The 13,048-nt window shown below is 37.0% G+C and overlaps 1 protein-coding gene across 2 annotated transcripts in view; it reads left to right on the forward strand.

Annotated features, from left to right (window-relative positions):
* LOC118987946 (lipase member K) overlaps positions 1-13,048 on the forward strand; it is a 98,731-nt gene that overhangs the window by 82,982 nt on the left and 2,701 nt on the right. For both annotated transcript variants that reach the window (XM_037047286.1, XM_037047285.1), the window contains 3 exons: positions 6,900-7,046; positions 8,931-9,002; positions 11,504-11,575. In XM_037047286.1, the coding sequence (XP_036903181.1) occupies positions 6,900-7,046; positions 8,931-9,002; positions 11,504-11,575 (291 nt within the window). The remainder of the gene's footprint in view (positions 1-6,899; positions 7,047-8,930; positions 9,003-11,503; positions 11,576-13,048) is intronic.

Below are 13,048 nucleotides of genomic sequence, written 5' to 3' on the forward strand. Positions count from 1 at the left end.
TAACTGACACCAAAGAAATACAAAAGATTGTAAGAAAATATTATGAGCAAATACATGCCAAAAAACTGGACAACCTGAATAAATGGATAAATTCCTAGAAACGTACAATCTTCTAAAACTAAATCAGGAAGAATCAGGTCATCTAAATAAATACGTTACACCTGGTGAAATTAAAGCAGTAATCAAAACACTCCCAACATTCAAAAGGCCTGGGCCGAGGGCTTCAGAGGTGAATCTTACCAAAAATTCCAAGAAGAACTAATATCTCTCCACCTCAAATTATTTCATAAAATTCAAGAGGAGGGAAGGCTCTCAAACTCATTTTACAAAACCAGCATTATCCTAATTCCAAAGCCAGATAATAACAGTACAAAGAAAGAAAATTATAGACTAATATCTCTGATTAACATAAATGCTAAAATCCTCAACAAAACATGAACAAACTGAATAGAGCAATGCAACAAAAAGATCATACACCATGACTAAAGGGGATTTATTCCAGGAAAATCAGGTTAGTACAACATTCATAAATCAATAAATGTGATTCACCATGTAAACAAAATGAAGGGTAAAGACCATATAATTATTTCAATACACATAGAAAAAGCATTTGCTAAAATCCAGCACCCATTTATGATAAAAACTCTCAGCTAAGTGGGATTAGAGGAACATACCTAAACATAATAAAGGCCATATATTACAAACCCACTGCCAGCATCATACTCAATAGGCACAAACTATAAGCACCCCCCTTAAAAGTGAGAACGAGACGGGGATGTCTGCTTTCACTTCTCTCATTCGACACAGTACTGGAAGTCTTAGCCACAGCAGACAAGAAGAAGAAATAAAAGGTATCCAAATTAGAAAGGAAGAAGTAAAACTCATCATTTTCACATGACATGATTCTGTGCATAGAGAACCCCAAAGATTCCGTCCAGAAACTGCTAAAACTAATAAATGAATTCAACAAAGAAGCATCATACAAAATTAATATCCAGAAATCAGTTGCATTTTTATATGCCAAAAACAAACAGAAAGAGAAATTAAGAAAACAATCCCATTCACAATTGCTACAAAAATAATAAAATACCTAGGAATAAACCTAAACAAGGATGTAAACGACCCATCATACTCAGAAAATTATGACACTGAAGAAAGAAATAGATGAAGGTACAAATAAATGGAAACACATATGGTGTTCATGGATAGGAAAAATTAACATCATTAAAATATCCATATTACCCAAAGCAATCTACAGATTCAACACAATTCTTATCAAGATTCCAATGTTGTATTTCACAGAACGAGAACAAATATTTTAAAAATGTATGTGGAACCACATAAGGCCCCTCAGAGCAATCGTGAGGAAGAAGAACAAAAGTTGGAGGAATCACACTACCTCATATGAAAGTATCCTATGAGGCCATAGTTCACCAAACCAGCATGGTACTGACATAAAAACAGACACATAGGTCAATGGAACAGAATAGAAACCCCCAAAATAAACCCATACCTTTATAGTCAATTAATACTTGACAGAGAATGCAAACACATACAATAGGCTAAAGATACTTTTCAATAAATGGTGTTGGGAAAATTGAGCAGATAGGTGTAGAAAAAAGGAACCAAACCACCTTCTTACACCACACAAAAGAATAAATTCAAAATGGAATAAAGACTTAAATGTTAGATCCAAACCCATAAAAATTGTAGAAGAAAACATAGGCAGCAAAATCTTAGACATTGCTTGTAGCAATATTTTATCAGATATATCTCCCCAGGAAAGAGAAACAAAAGAAAAAATAAATGGGTACATCAAACTTAAAAAAGTTTTCACAGCAAAGGAAATCATCAGCAAAATAAAAAGACAACCCACAAATTGGAAAACCTTTTTGCCAATACATCTGATAGGGGTTAATATCCAAAATTTATGAAGAACTTAACAAAACTCAACACCAAAAGAAACCAGACAACTCAAATTTAAAAATGAACAAAGGACCTGAATAGACACTTTGTGAAAGAGGGCATACAGACAGCCAATAGCCATATGCAAAGGAGTTCAGTTTCACTAATCATCAGAGAAATGCAAATTAAAACCACAATGAGATATCAGCTCGTATCTGTCAGGATGGCTATCGTCAGTAAATCAACAAAAAAGTGCTGGCCAGTATGTAGAGAAAGGAGAACCCTTTTGCAGTGTTGATGGGACTGCAGATTGGTGCAGCCACTGTGGAAAGTAGTATAGAGATACCTCACAAGTTAAAAATGGATCTGTTTTTCAAGTCAGCTATCCCACTTCTGGGAATATATCTGACAGAACCCAATACACCAATTCAAAAGAACCTATGTACCCCTAGGTTCATTGCAGTGTTATTTACAAATGCAAATATATGGAGGCAGCTCAAATATCCATCAGCAGATTAGTGGATTAAACAACTATGCCACATTTACACAATGGAATACTACTCAGTCGTAGAAAAGAAAATTTTACCCTTTTCAGTGGTAGAGACAGACGTGGGGAACGTTATGCTAAGGGAAATAAGTCGATCAGAGAAAGACAAATACCATGTGATTTCACTCATATTTGGCATCTAGTGAACAAACTGAACTAACAAAGAAAATAGGGATAGACTCATAGATGGAGAGCAGGATAACAGTGGGTGGGGAAGTTAGGGAGCAGAGGGGTGGAGCAAAAAGGTAAATGAACTCATGGACAGCAGTATGGTTATTGCTGGGGGAGTGAGTATAGGTTGGGGTCTAAATGGCAGTGGAAAAAATACAATAAAGGTGAATTAAAAAGAAAAAGAACAAAGGTGGAGTCATCACACTTCTTGATTTCAAACTATATTACAAAAAAACATAGTAATCAAACAGTATCGTACTGGCATAAAAAACAGGCACATGGACCAGCAAAACAACAGAGCCCAGAAATAAACCCCTACTTATGGTCACCTAGTCTTTGACAAGGCACTATGAACACAGTGGGGAAAGGATAGTCTCCTCAATAAATAACATTGGGAGGACTGGGTAGGGCCAGCTAACTGCAAAAGAATGAAACTGGATCCCTATATTATACCACACAGAAAATTAAGTTAAAATGGATTAAAGAGTTGAGTGTAAGACCTGCAACCATAAAACACACAGAAGGAAACTTGAGGAAAAGGTTCTTGGCATTAATCTTACCAATAATTTCTTTTGATAAAATACCCAAAGCATGGGTAATGAAACTAAAACATAGGACTAACAAAAATGCTTCAACTCAGCAAGTGATGTAATCAGTGTGTTAAGAGTGCAACTTACAATACTTGCCAAGTATGTATCTGATACAAGGTTAATATAAAATATACAAAGAACTTATATAACTCAATAGGAAAAAGTGAGTAATTTAATTTAAAAATAGGCAAAATTGATTCCCAGTCAAGGGCACATGCCTGGGTTGCAGGCCAGTTCCTAGCAGGAGACTCATGAGAGGCAACCATACATTGACATTTCTCTCCCTCTCTCCTTCCCTTCCCCTCTAAAGATAAATAAATAAAATCTTTAAAAAATTAAATAAATAAAAATAGGCAAAGGACCACAAGTTTTTTCCAAAGAATATATACAAATGACCAGTAGATATGTGAAAAAGTGCTCAACATTATCAATCATCAGGAAAATGCAAGTTAAAATCACAATGAGACATCACTTCATACCTGACAATAAGGTAGCACTTCGTACCTTCTAGAATGGCTTTTCTCAGAATGCCAAGAAATTATAAATGATGGTGAGAATTGGAGAAAAGGGAACCCTTCATACTATACTATTGATGGAAGTAAACTGCATGGCCCTATGGAAAAAATATGCAGGTTCCTCAATAGATTAAAATACAAAAATTTAAAATAACATCAAAAGGCCAAAAGAAAAGAAGAAAATACTTTCATTTGCAACAACATGGGTGAATCTGGAGGGCTTAATGCTAAATGACATATGCCAAACAAAGAAAGACAAATTCTGTAAGGAATTGCTTATGTATGGAATCTAATTTTAACAAGCCAATTTTGTAGAAGCAAAAATTAAAATGGTAGTTTCTGGAACTGAAAAGGTGGAAAATAGGGAGATGTAGGTCAAAGGGTGCAAGCTTTTATTCATAGAATTTTTAATGTCTTATAGTGTCAATTATTCATTAAAGTTGTAACTTAATAAGTAAATTTAAAAATATAGAATTTGTCAAGTTGTTTGGAATATTCCTTGAGATAATTGTACTGGGCTGTAGTAGGTACTCTATAAATATTATCTAGTATTATTAACTGAATTTATTTTGCAGTCAAAGCCACAGCCCTCCGTGTTTTAGATATCCTTTCCTCCCCTCCTACCCCTTGTTTTGCCCCTGGGCATTTATGCCTTCCTCTTCTTATCTTTCTTTGTTCTAAGTTATAGCTTGCTTTGACCCTTTGCTTTTACATATTATCTATGATACTAAGGACTAATATTGTTGGCATTTCTTAAAAAGAGAACTTGAGTCTCAGAGAGGTTAAACATCCTATTCCAAATCACCCAGCTAATGGGTGGCAGAATCAGAATTTGAACCCAGATCTGATCAGGCCATCCATGGTCAGTGCTCTTTTTCATACGTTGTCATGTTCAGTGCCAACCTGAAGAGGTCAGTCCTGGATCATTATGCAGCCGTACACACCCGTGCCCAGGTCAGTAGGCTGTTGAGGACTGAATGCAGTCCCTGTTCTGCTTGGCAAGCCATGTGCCCTAGCATAGAGTCATGTGCCCAGAAGAAAGAGGAGGGTGCTTTAGTGATTGTCACAAAGACACCAAAAAAGCTAACAGCAGAAGCGTATGTCCATGCTGTTATGAGACAAACATGTCCCCTCCAGAACCAACCTGGAATTACATTGACGAGTCAGCACGTTTACCACTCTGCGAGTGGATGCTATACGGCTGGTTAGTCTGCATTATTATCCTCCCTTTCAGGTTAGGGTAAAGGAGCAATTATTTATCCTTGGGTAAGTAGATGTTAGCTTCACTGAGTCACTCATGCTGCATGGTTACAGAGGTGGAGTCGAGTCAGAGGTAATCATGCTATTTCACCCCGTATTTAGGAAAGTCAACTGTCAGAAAAAAGAACAGGAACTTCTTATGGTACATAACCTCTTCCTTCACATCGTATTTTCATGGTCAATTACTCTCTGAACTGGCTGTCTTCTTTCACATGAACTTTCTGCCAAGTGCGGATGATGAAGATATTGGTAAATGAAAAATTAAAATGTTGACTAAAATGAGTGTAAAATCAGATCCTGCCTTTTCCTTTAATAACTTATTTATGTGGTGATCTATTTAGGTTATCACACTTGAGAACATAGATGTCAACATTCTTTTAAAAGATAAGTACTATTAAATTATCATGAAGATAGTCACATAGGAAGAGTTACAATTTGTTAAATGGATTAAATAAATGATCTGACACATTGTCCAAGGGTCCCAGTGACTGTGACAAAGTGAGTAAGAAGAGGTCAGAATCAATCGGATAATGCCTGCAGGGGTTTGGACTAGGTTAACATGTTGCAACCTCTTCCTGTCTCCTTCCCTTCCTTCCTCTGGCCCTCCCCCTCTCTGGCATGAGGGGTTATATGAAGTCATGGCATGTCATATACTTCACTCATATCCCATGGAATATAAAATATTTTATTAAATATTACCTTGGACTATAAAGGCAACCTTTTTTCAAACTTGGAATTTAATGAATTATAACAGTAGGAATTTACTAGATCTAATTTACCAAAGATAATGTAAGTTATTGCAGTGCATTAGTGCAATAAAAATAAATGCTAGTTTTTTTTTTAAGTTTTATTTATTTATCTTTAGAGGGGAAGGAGAGAGGGAGAGAAACATCAATGTATGGTTGTCTTTTGTGTGTTCCCTGCTGGGAGTTGGCTTGCAGGGAACTGGCCTGCAACCCAGGTATGTGCCCTGGCTGGGAATCGAACCGCGATCCTTTTGTTCGCAGGCCTGTGCTCAGTCCACTGAGCTACACCAGCCAGGGCCTTAAATGCTAGTTTTTTTGTTCTTAGTTGTGATTGCCAATTAAAGAATTCCAGGAGAGGGAAATGATAGTTTTGTAGTGTAAATGGGTGTTTCCAAAAGTTTTAAGAATGAAAAAAATATCTTTTCACCTTTATGTTTAGTTTATTATCCTAAGATTATAAAACTATTTATTATAAAACTATGACAAGATTGGATTTATATGCACAGGGATTAGATATTAATTTATGTTTTAACTTCAAGGATTCTTAAAGTTCAAAAGATACATTCAAGTTACTTGCAATATTGCTAGGAATTCCACGAGTAGAGATTGATGTATTTGGGGTAATCTTTTGCCTCTAGAGAATGTGTATTAAAAGATTCTGGAAGGAATGACTTCTCAAGTCTGTATTAGTCACTAAACATAACAATAATACTGTTTTTGTAATGTTTACTAGGTCTAGGAAATGCGCTAGGTGTCTTTTAAACATGACTTACTATCTTCACAACAGTTCTCCTTAGTGCATATTGATTTTTCCATTTTAAATTTGAGAAAATTTAGGATGCTAGAAATTAAATACTTGTCTAAAGTATAAGAGAAAAAGTCCAAAATTGAACCAAGGTATCTCTGGTTGCAAAGCCTTAACTGTGTTCTACGAGGACGAGTTTCTTAGGGGGCATTATGAAAACACTCCAAGGAAAGGCTCTCAGGGAATGGGGTGAGCTGAGGGAACTGCAACGACAAAATTTAACATAGCTCTTGCTTTCACCGAGTTCTGAGTACTAAGCAGATGTCATCTTCTGTCCAGTCCCTGTCTGAATAACTACTCATTTTCCACTGTTGGCATGCGCCCCATGAAATTTGATGGTGTCTTAAATTGAACTTGCAGGTATTATTTGGTGACAAGATGTTCTCCCCTCATACATTTTTTGAACAATTCATTGCCACCAAGGTGTGTAACCGGAAGCTATTTCATCGTATTTGCAGCAACTTCCTATTTTCTTTTTCTGGATTTGATCCAAAAAACTTAAACATGGTACGTGTAAGTAGTTGGATCTGGGAAAGCAATTGTTTTATTGCACAATGGTTAGGAGATGTTATTCTAAATTTCACAGAAACCATGTTCAAGGTCTGCTTTTTTCTCCTGAAATGTTATAGGATATTCAGTTTCCATACAAAGCTGAGAGTCCGCCTACGTTAGTACGACAACCTGAGAAAGTTTTTTGCTAAAAATTCTTATCAACTCTTGCTTTTGGCCAAAGTTCCACATTGGAAAGCCCCTCACTTTGATTACAGCTGTCGTTTTGAAACTTATCTCGCTGTGCTTGAGCCCTGGCTTAGACCTGGTGAAGCAGAATGTCTGGAAGTGAGCTCGGATGTCTCTATTTTTTAAATTGGTTTTCTACTTTCATGTAGAAGTAGCCCTTTTTTGAGACAATTCTTAATCCAAAGAGATAAAGGGATAGCTCTTCAATGATAGCTATACATTCACTGTTCAAGGGATATGGAGAGGAATAAATGTTGGGTGCTTGTCAAGCCGTTGCCAACATAACTGAGATCCTTTCCTTTTTTAGTTACCACTAGCTGACCCAAACAGTGGGAAGAGGAAAGAAAGGCAGTTACTGTTTATTGCTCAGCTAGAGAGGAGATATGTATGAAACCAGAGACAAAGCTGAAGGTGATTTCCACTCCTGTCCAGATTCTGCACAGAGATTTATATCCCTCTGGAGGTAAAAAGCACTGATTAATATTTTCCTTGCATTCAAGCAAGGTTTAAAGTGTTGTCTTTGCAAAGCATGCCTTAGCTGCTGCTTTTCACATTCCTTTCTCACTTTCTGAATTTATCAGGGAGACTATGCTTGCCTATCATTTAGATGGAAGCATTTCATGTAGGCAAAGCTAAGTAGAAAGACCTTTAAGCAAACTCAATAGAGATCATTTCAAACTCACCCTCTCAGCACAGTTTAAGAGTTTGCTAAAGTAATCCCTTACAAAATGCCACACTTGAACATAAATTGGCAGCTCTCATTGTACATTTATGCAGTAAGATTGCCTTCTTTTTTCTCACTGTTGGGGCCTGGACTATGGCATATTACAATGCCTATCAGAATGTTTAGTAGAGGTAGCGTGGCCGAGAGGTCTAAGGTGCTGGATTTAGAATGTTTAGTAGCGTATAACCAGGGGTAGGTAAGTAGAATGTTTGTAGAACTTTGAAAAAATACACATGTCCAGAACTCAGCCCTGGAGATTTTAATATTGAATCTTGGGTTTGGGTAGCTTTAGTTGTATTTTCTAAAGCTCCAAGATGTTTCTGATGTTTGCTTTGGTGGACAAATCACTCATTTTGTATACTAAAAAACCAGAATGCAGTTGAAAACGTGAAAAACTCAAGGATTTTTTTTAAAATCCAGAATGAATTTAAATGTTAATGGAGATAAAAATATCAGATGGCTTATGTCCTACAAGCTTTCAAAGGACACTATAGAATATTTACCACATTTTAAAGCTGAGAACAAATGGTAACATTCAGATCTGTTCTCAATACCTTACAATGAACAACTTTCTTAGAATGTCCTTTGGGACATAATACAGGATGAAGAAGAAAACCAATGGGGCTTTTATCCCACGACTTTCTGTCCTCTGGGGCCTGTCCAAGATGCAACTAGAAAGAAAAGGTGTATTATTTTCTGCCTCTGACCCATGGGATGCCCTCTGTGGGCTTTATGAAGACACTGCTCAGGACAGAAGCATGGAGCTCAGGGAAGGAAAACTTAAAGATGGCTTCTTTAGTTAATATGTCTTCAGAGAGTATCCTATATGTTTATTGCTAAAAGGAAAACTCAAAAAAAGTATTCAAATTTACCTGTGATGTGATTATATGATTCGCCTCAAAATGAAGCATGATCTCTTTACTGTGCAGAGTCGCTTGGATGTTTATTTGGCACAGAGTCCAGCAGGAACGTCTGTTCAGAATATGCTACACTGGTCCCAGGTACGTGCTTTCTGTTTCTGCTGTGGTGCACACATATCTACGCAAGATCCCCAAGCAGCACCCCAGACAGCTCACCACAGGGCTCTGCAGGCACCCGTCACTGATATTTCTAGAATCAGCATCAACACGTGTTGATTTCCTTTACTCCCTTCTCATCTGCATGCCCTCGGTGTCTGGAGTCTGGGCCTGGTTCCCGGGGATTCTAACTGAATTCTGATCCTTAGATTACTCCAAAGTGCCTTTTCTAGGGAAAGCTTGTATTTCCTCTTCTGGGACATCACCAGCTCTAGCAGAACTTTATGCATCATGATATAGGCCATTCCAGAAAGATCTCACTCTTCATGTGGCCTATGGGCCACTTCAGAGTATGGAGTTTTACTCAGAGCAAATTAAATATTAAGGAGGGATTAATATAGATTAATGTTGCCTCTTTTGACCCTCAGTTTAAGTTTTTTCTTTGTGTCACTGTGTTACTCAATACTTGACAAGCTTTGGGATAAGTCAAGTTCAATTAGTGTAGTTTCCTGAGCCAAGTATATAAGACAGTTTGTGTGTGGAATGGGGGGTGGGGAGGGAGTTCCTCCCCAAATTTTAATGTATCTGAGATCTCTAGAAATTTGCATTTTAAACTATACCCTGACACATTTGTTTCTTGCTTTCAAGTTTAAAATCATGGCCATAGCTTGAAGCACTAGTTGAGGATTTCTGAAATAAGCCTTCAAATTTGTATCAGAAAAAGATGTTCAAGGCATAGCACCACCTAGTGAGGAGACAGACTCACTGATGGGCTGATGGGCATGGCCTTCCGAGCAGTACAACTTTAATTTCATATTTACTGAGCACTTCCTAGGTGTTCTTTTATCATTTCTATACATGACTTCCCCCATTGTCATTTGATTCATTTTCATGACAATCGGGCAATAAAGACATTAATATCCCTATGCTACAAATGCCCTAGCCCTTCCCTCACACATCTCACAACTGACTCCTCTCTTCCAGAGCATTCTTCTCTGACAGAAAGTCCTCTTCAAGATAGAAATAAAGGTGGGGGTACAAAATATTTGGTCATAACTTATATAGGCCGCTAAGGCAAGAATGAGGAAGATGGTAGTATATTAGTAAAAAAGATTTGTTGAGCATTTCTAGGTGTTACATGTTTTTATTGCTCTGTTTACTCTTCACAACCTGTGAGAAGAATGCTATTGCCAACCTTATTTCACAGGTGAGAAAACAGGTTTAAAGAAGACAAATGTCTTGTCCTGGACCACAAGTTCAATATTTCTTTAAGCCTAGATTCAAACCAGGCCTCTCTGATGCAAGAATCCATATTTTTAACTAGTACACTCTATTGCTTCCCATTGTTAAAAGCTTGCAAAATTCCAATAACAGAAGGCTGTTGCCTCTGTCAGTATAAATCTGATGGGATCATTTAAAACTAAAATCAAGTTTAAATCAATGAATGTGGAAAAATACTTGAAATTCAAGTTAAGAAAAAACCCTTAGAGTAGTCTGTGAATAGTTTAATGAAGAGCTTGAGGTAAAGGTAAAAATTATCTGCCTCTTCGAACAGGCATGGGTGGCAATAACAGAAAAAGAAACCCCTAGGTGTATGAATGTTCCTATTCTAATATCTGAAGTTTAAATTTAAAATGTGAAAAGGGGCATGTGTGGTGTCTTGGACATGCAGCCTGTGGCCACCCTACTGATAACATGGTGGGGCCTTGGCCCTACAGTCAGGAGACAGACCCAGCAAGCCACACCTCCCACAGAAGCACCTGGGTGTTCTGGGAATGAACGTCCCTTTTAATAGTAACAAAACTGTTTAAGAACAGGGAGTGTCATCGGAATATCCTAGACCGCCTGATAAGAATAATAAAGTTTAAAGTTACTTAATAATGATGGCAGATATTTTTTAATGTAAGAGATGTATGGACAGCCCTGGCTGGTGTGGCTTAGTGGACTGAGCACCAGACTGTGAACCACAGAGTCTCTGGTCCAATTCCCAGTCAGAGCACATACTTGGGTTGCGGGCCAGGTCCCCAGTAAGGGGTGCAAGAGAGGCACCTACACATGGATGTTTCCCTCTCTCTTTCCCTCCCCCTCTCTCTAAAAATAAATAAGTAAAAATCTTTAAAAAAAGAAATGTATAGGTGGTACCTTTTAAATATGTATAGATATAGATATATAGATGTAGATATAGATACGTTAATTCCTTAAGCCAAGATATTTAAGAATCAGTCAATTCAGCACCTTTTAAACCTTTTCTGTGTGCAGCATTGTAACATTTTAAAGGCATTTCTGTTTGAGGATCTTCATTGGAAAATTAGAAGTGGGGATAAAAGCTTAACAATGTTTCAGAAATTAGTATCATTTGGCTTATTAATCTTTACTGAATTTTAAAAAGTAGGATATAATGTCAACCTTCTCTGTACCTTTCTTGCTTACTGTCTTTAAATGTATGATTTTTATATCATTTTAATGTGTTTATTCTTTTACTATAGGCTGTTAATTCTGGTCGGTTCCAAGCATTTGATTGGGGAAACCCAGATCAGAACATGCAGCACTTTCACCAGGTACGGTAGTAACAGTCATCGGGGCGTACTGTGAACGGGCTAACACGGGCAGGGTGGGCAGAAGGAGGCTTATCAGTCATTATATTGTTTTTCATATGAGAAATTGTAAACCTACTTTTGCACCACCCTGTATGGCATCTACTCATTAAACACTCTGAATGAGACCAAGTGGTTTCATTCAAACTATGCCAGCTATTTTGTATAGATCATCTATTACTTACTGGTTTTTTACCCTGCGCCATACCATTACTTTTGATCTTCACTATGACCTGGCAAGGCTCAGGGAGGTTAAGTTGTCAAAATTATTTAGCCAGTAAAGAATTGAAATATGACCTAGGAGTTTCTGAATCTAAAGTCTATTCTTCTTCTACTCACTGTTTTTCAAGAAAAAAACAAAACAAAACAGAAACTCTCAGCATTTAAAATCATATATTAAAGGGAGAGGTAAAGATACATAACTTTTGTTTCTGGAGCATATGCTCTGACTTCATATTCATCTGTTATAAAATGAGCTAACGCAGTCTTATTAGTTCTTTGGAAAGTTGTTTATTACTACTACACGGGGCCATTAAGGATACAGCAGACAGGAATGTCACCTTTAGGAAGAATGGGTGCTATTTCCCAGAGAATGCTACATCAAGGTGTTTCTTGATGTTATCTATGAAAAGTTTTGGAGCACAAGTTCGATATTAAGGGAAATATGGGGGGGGAGGTAGTAAATAAGGGAATTTAATAGAGATTTTTACTTCTTTCTGATAGACTGAGCTCACATTAAACAAGTAGTCATCAAAGATACATGGGTTTTACAAATCAGGGATGTGGAAGTTTGGAAACTTTTTGAAAAGCAAATTTTCAGCATGACCATAATAACTACAATAGTAAAAATGAATAACTTCAACTGGTATGAAAAATCTGATTTCTCTATAATTACATATGCGTGTGGGTGTGTGTGCCCAAACACACAAACACACTATGTCTATATGCACTATTTACTAATAATTAGCCAATTCCTTGCTTTGGCAAGTATGTAACTGCTTTAGGAAAAACTTTTAGGTGGTGGTCTTGCTCTGTAAGACTCAGATACCTGTGTGGATGAGATTAAGTGACTCGCAGGAATTAGCTTTGTCAGTATGTTTTCAGATTCCATTTTTTAAAATGATGATTCAGGTTGAGCTATGAATATTTTGCTTGTTACTTTGGGGGAAAATAAATCCTAAATAAACTAAGGGTCAACTATGTGCACATTTAAAAAGCAATAAACCTCGTCACAACTATAAGTAGTAACACTATACATTAGACAAGTGTAATTACCAATGTTATCACCAATCTTTTATTACAAAGAAAGTAAAAATTCTTGGCCTAAAGACACTGTGTATCACTTAAACCCTAATCCGAACATTCACTTTTCTTTGTCATTTTTCTAGGCTCTCCATTCACCCTTAGCAGGGTATTAATCATTGCGGTAAAGATATT

This window comes from Sturnira hondurensis, unplaced genomic scaffold, assembly GCF_014824575.4.
Source record: "Sturnira hondurensis isolate 20B ecotype Veracruz unplaced genomic scaffold, ASM1482457v3 Scaffold0005563, whole genome shotgun sequence".
NCBI lineage: Eukaryota > Metazoa > Chordata > Mammalia > Chiroptera > Phyllostomidae > Sturnira > Sturnira hondurensis.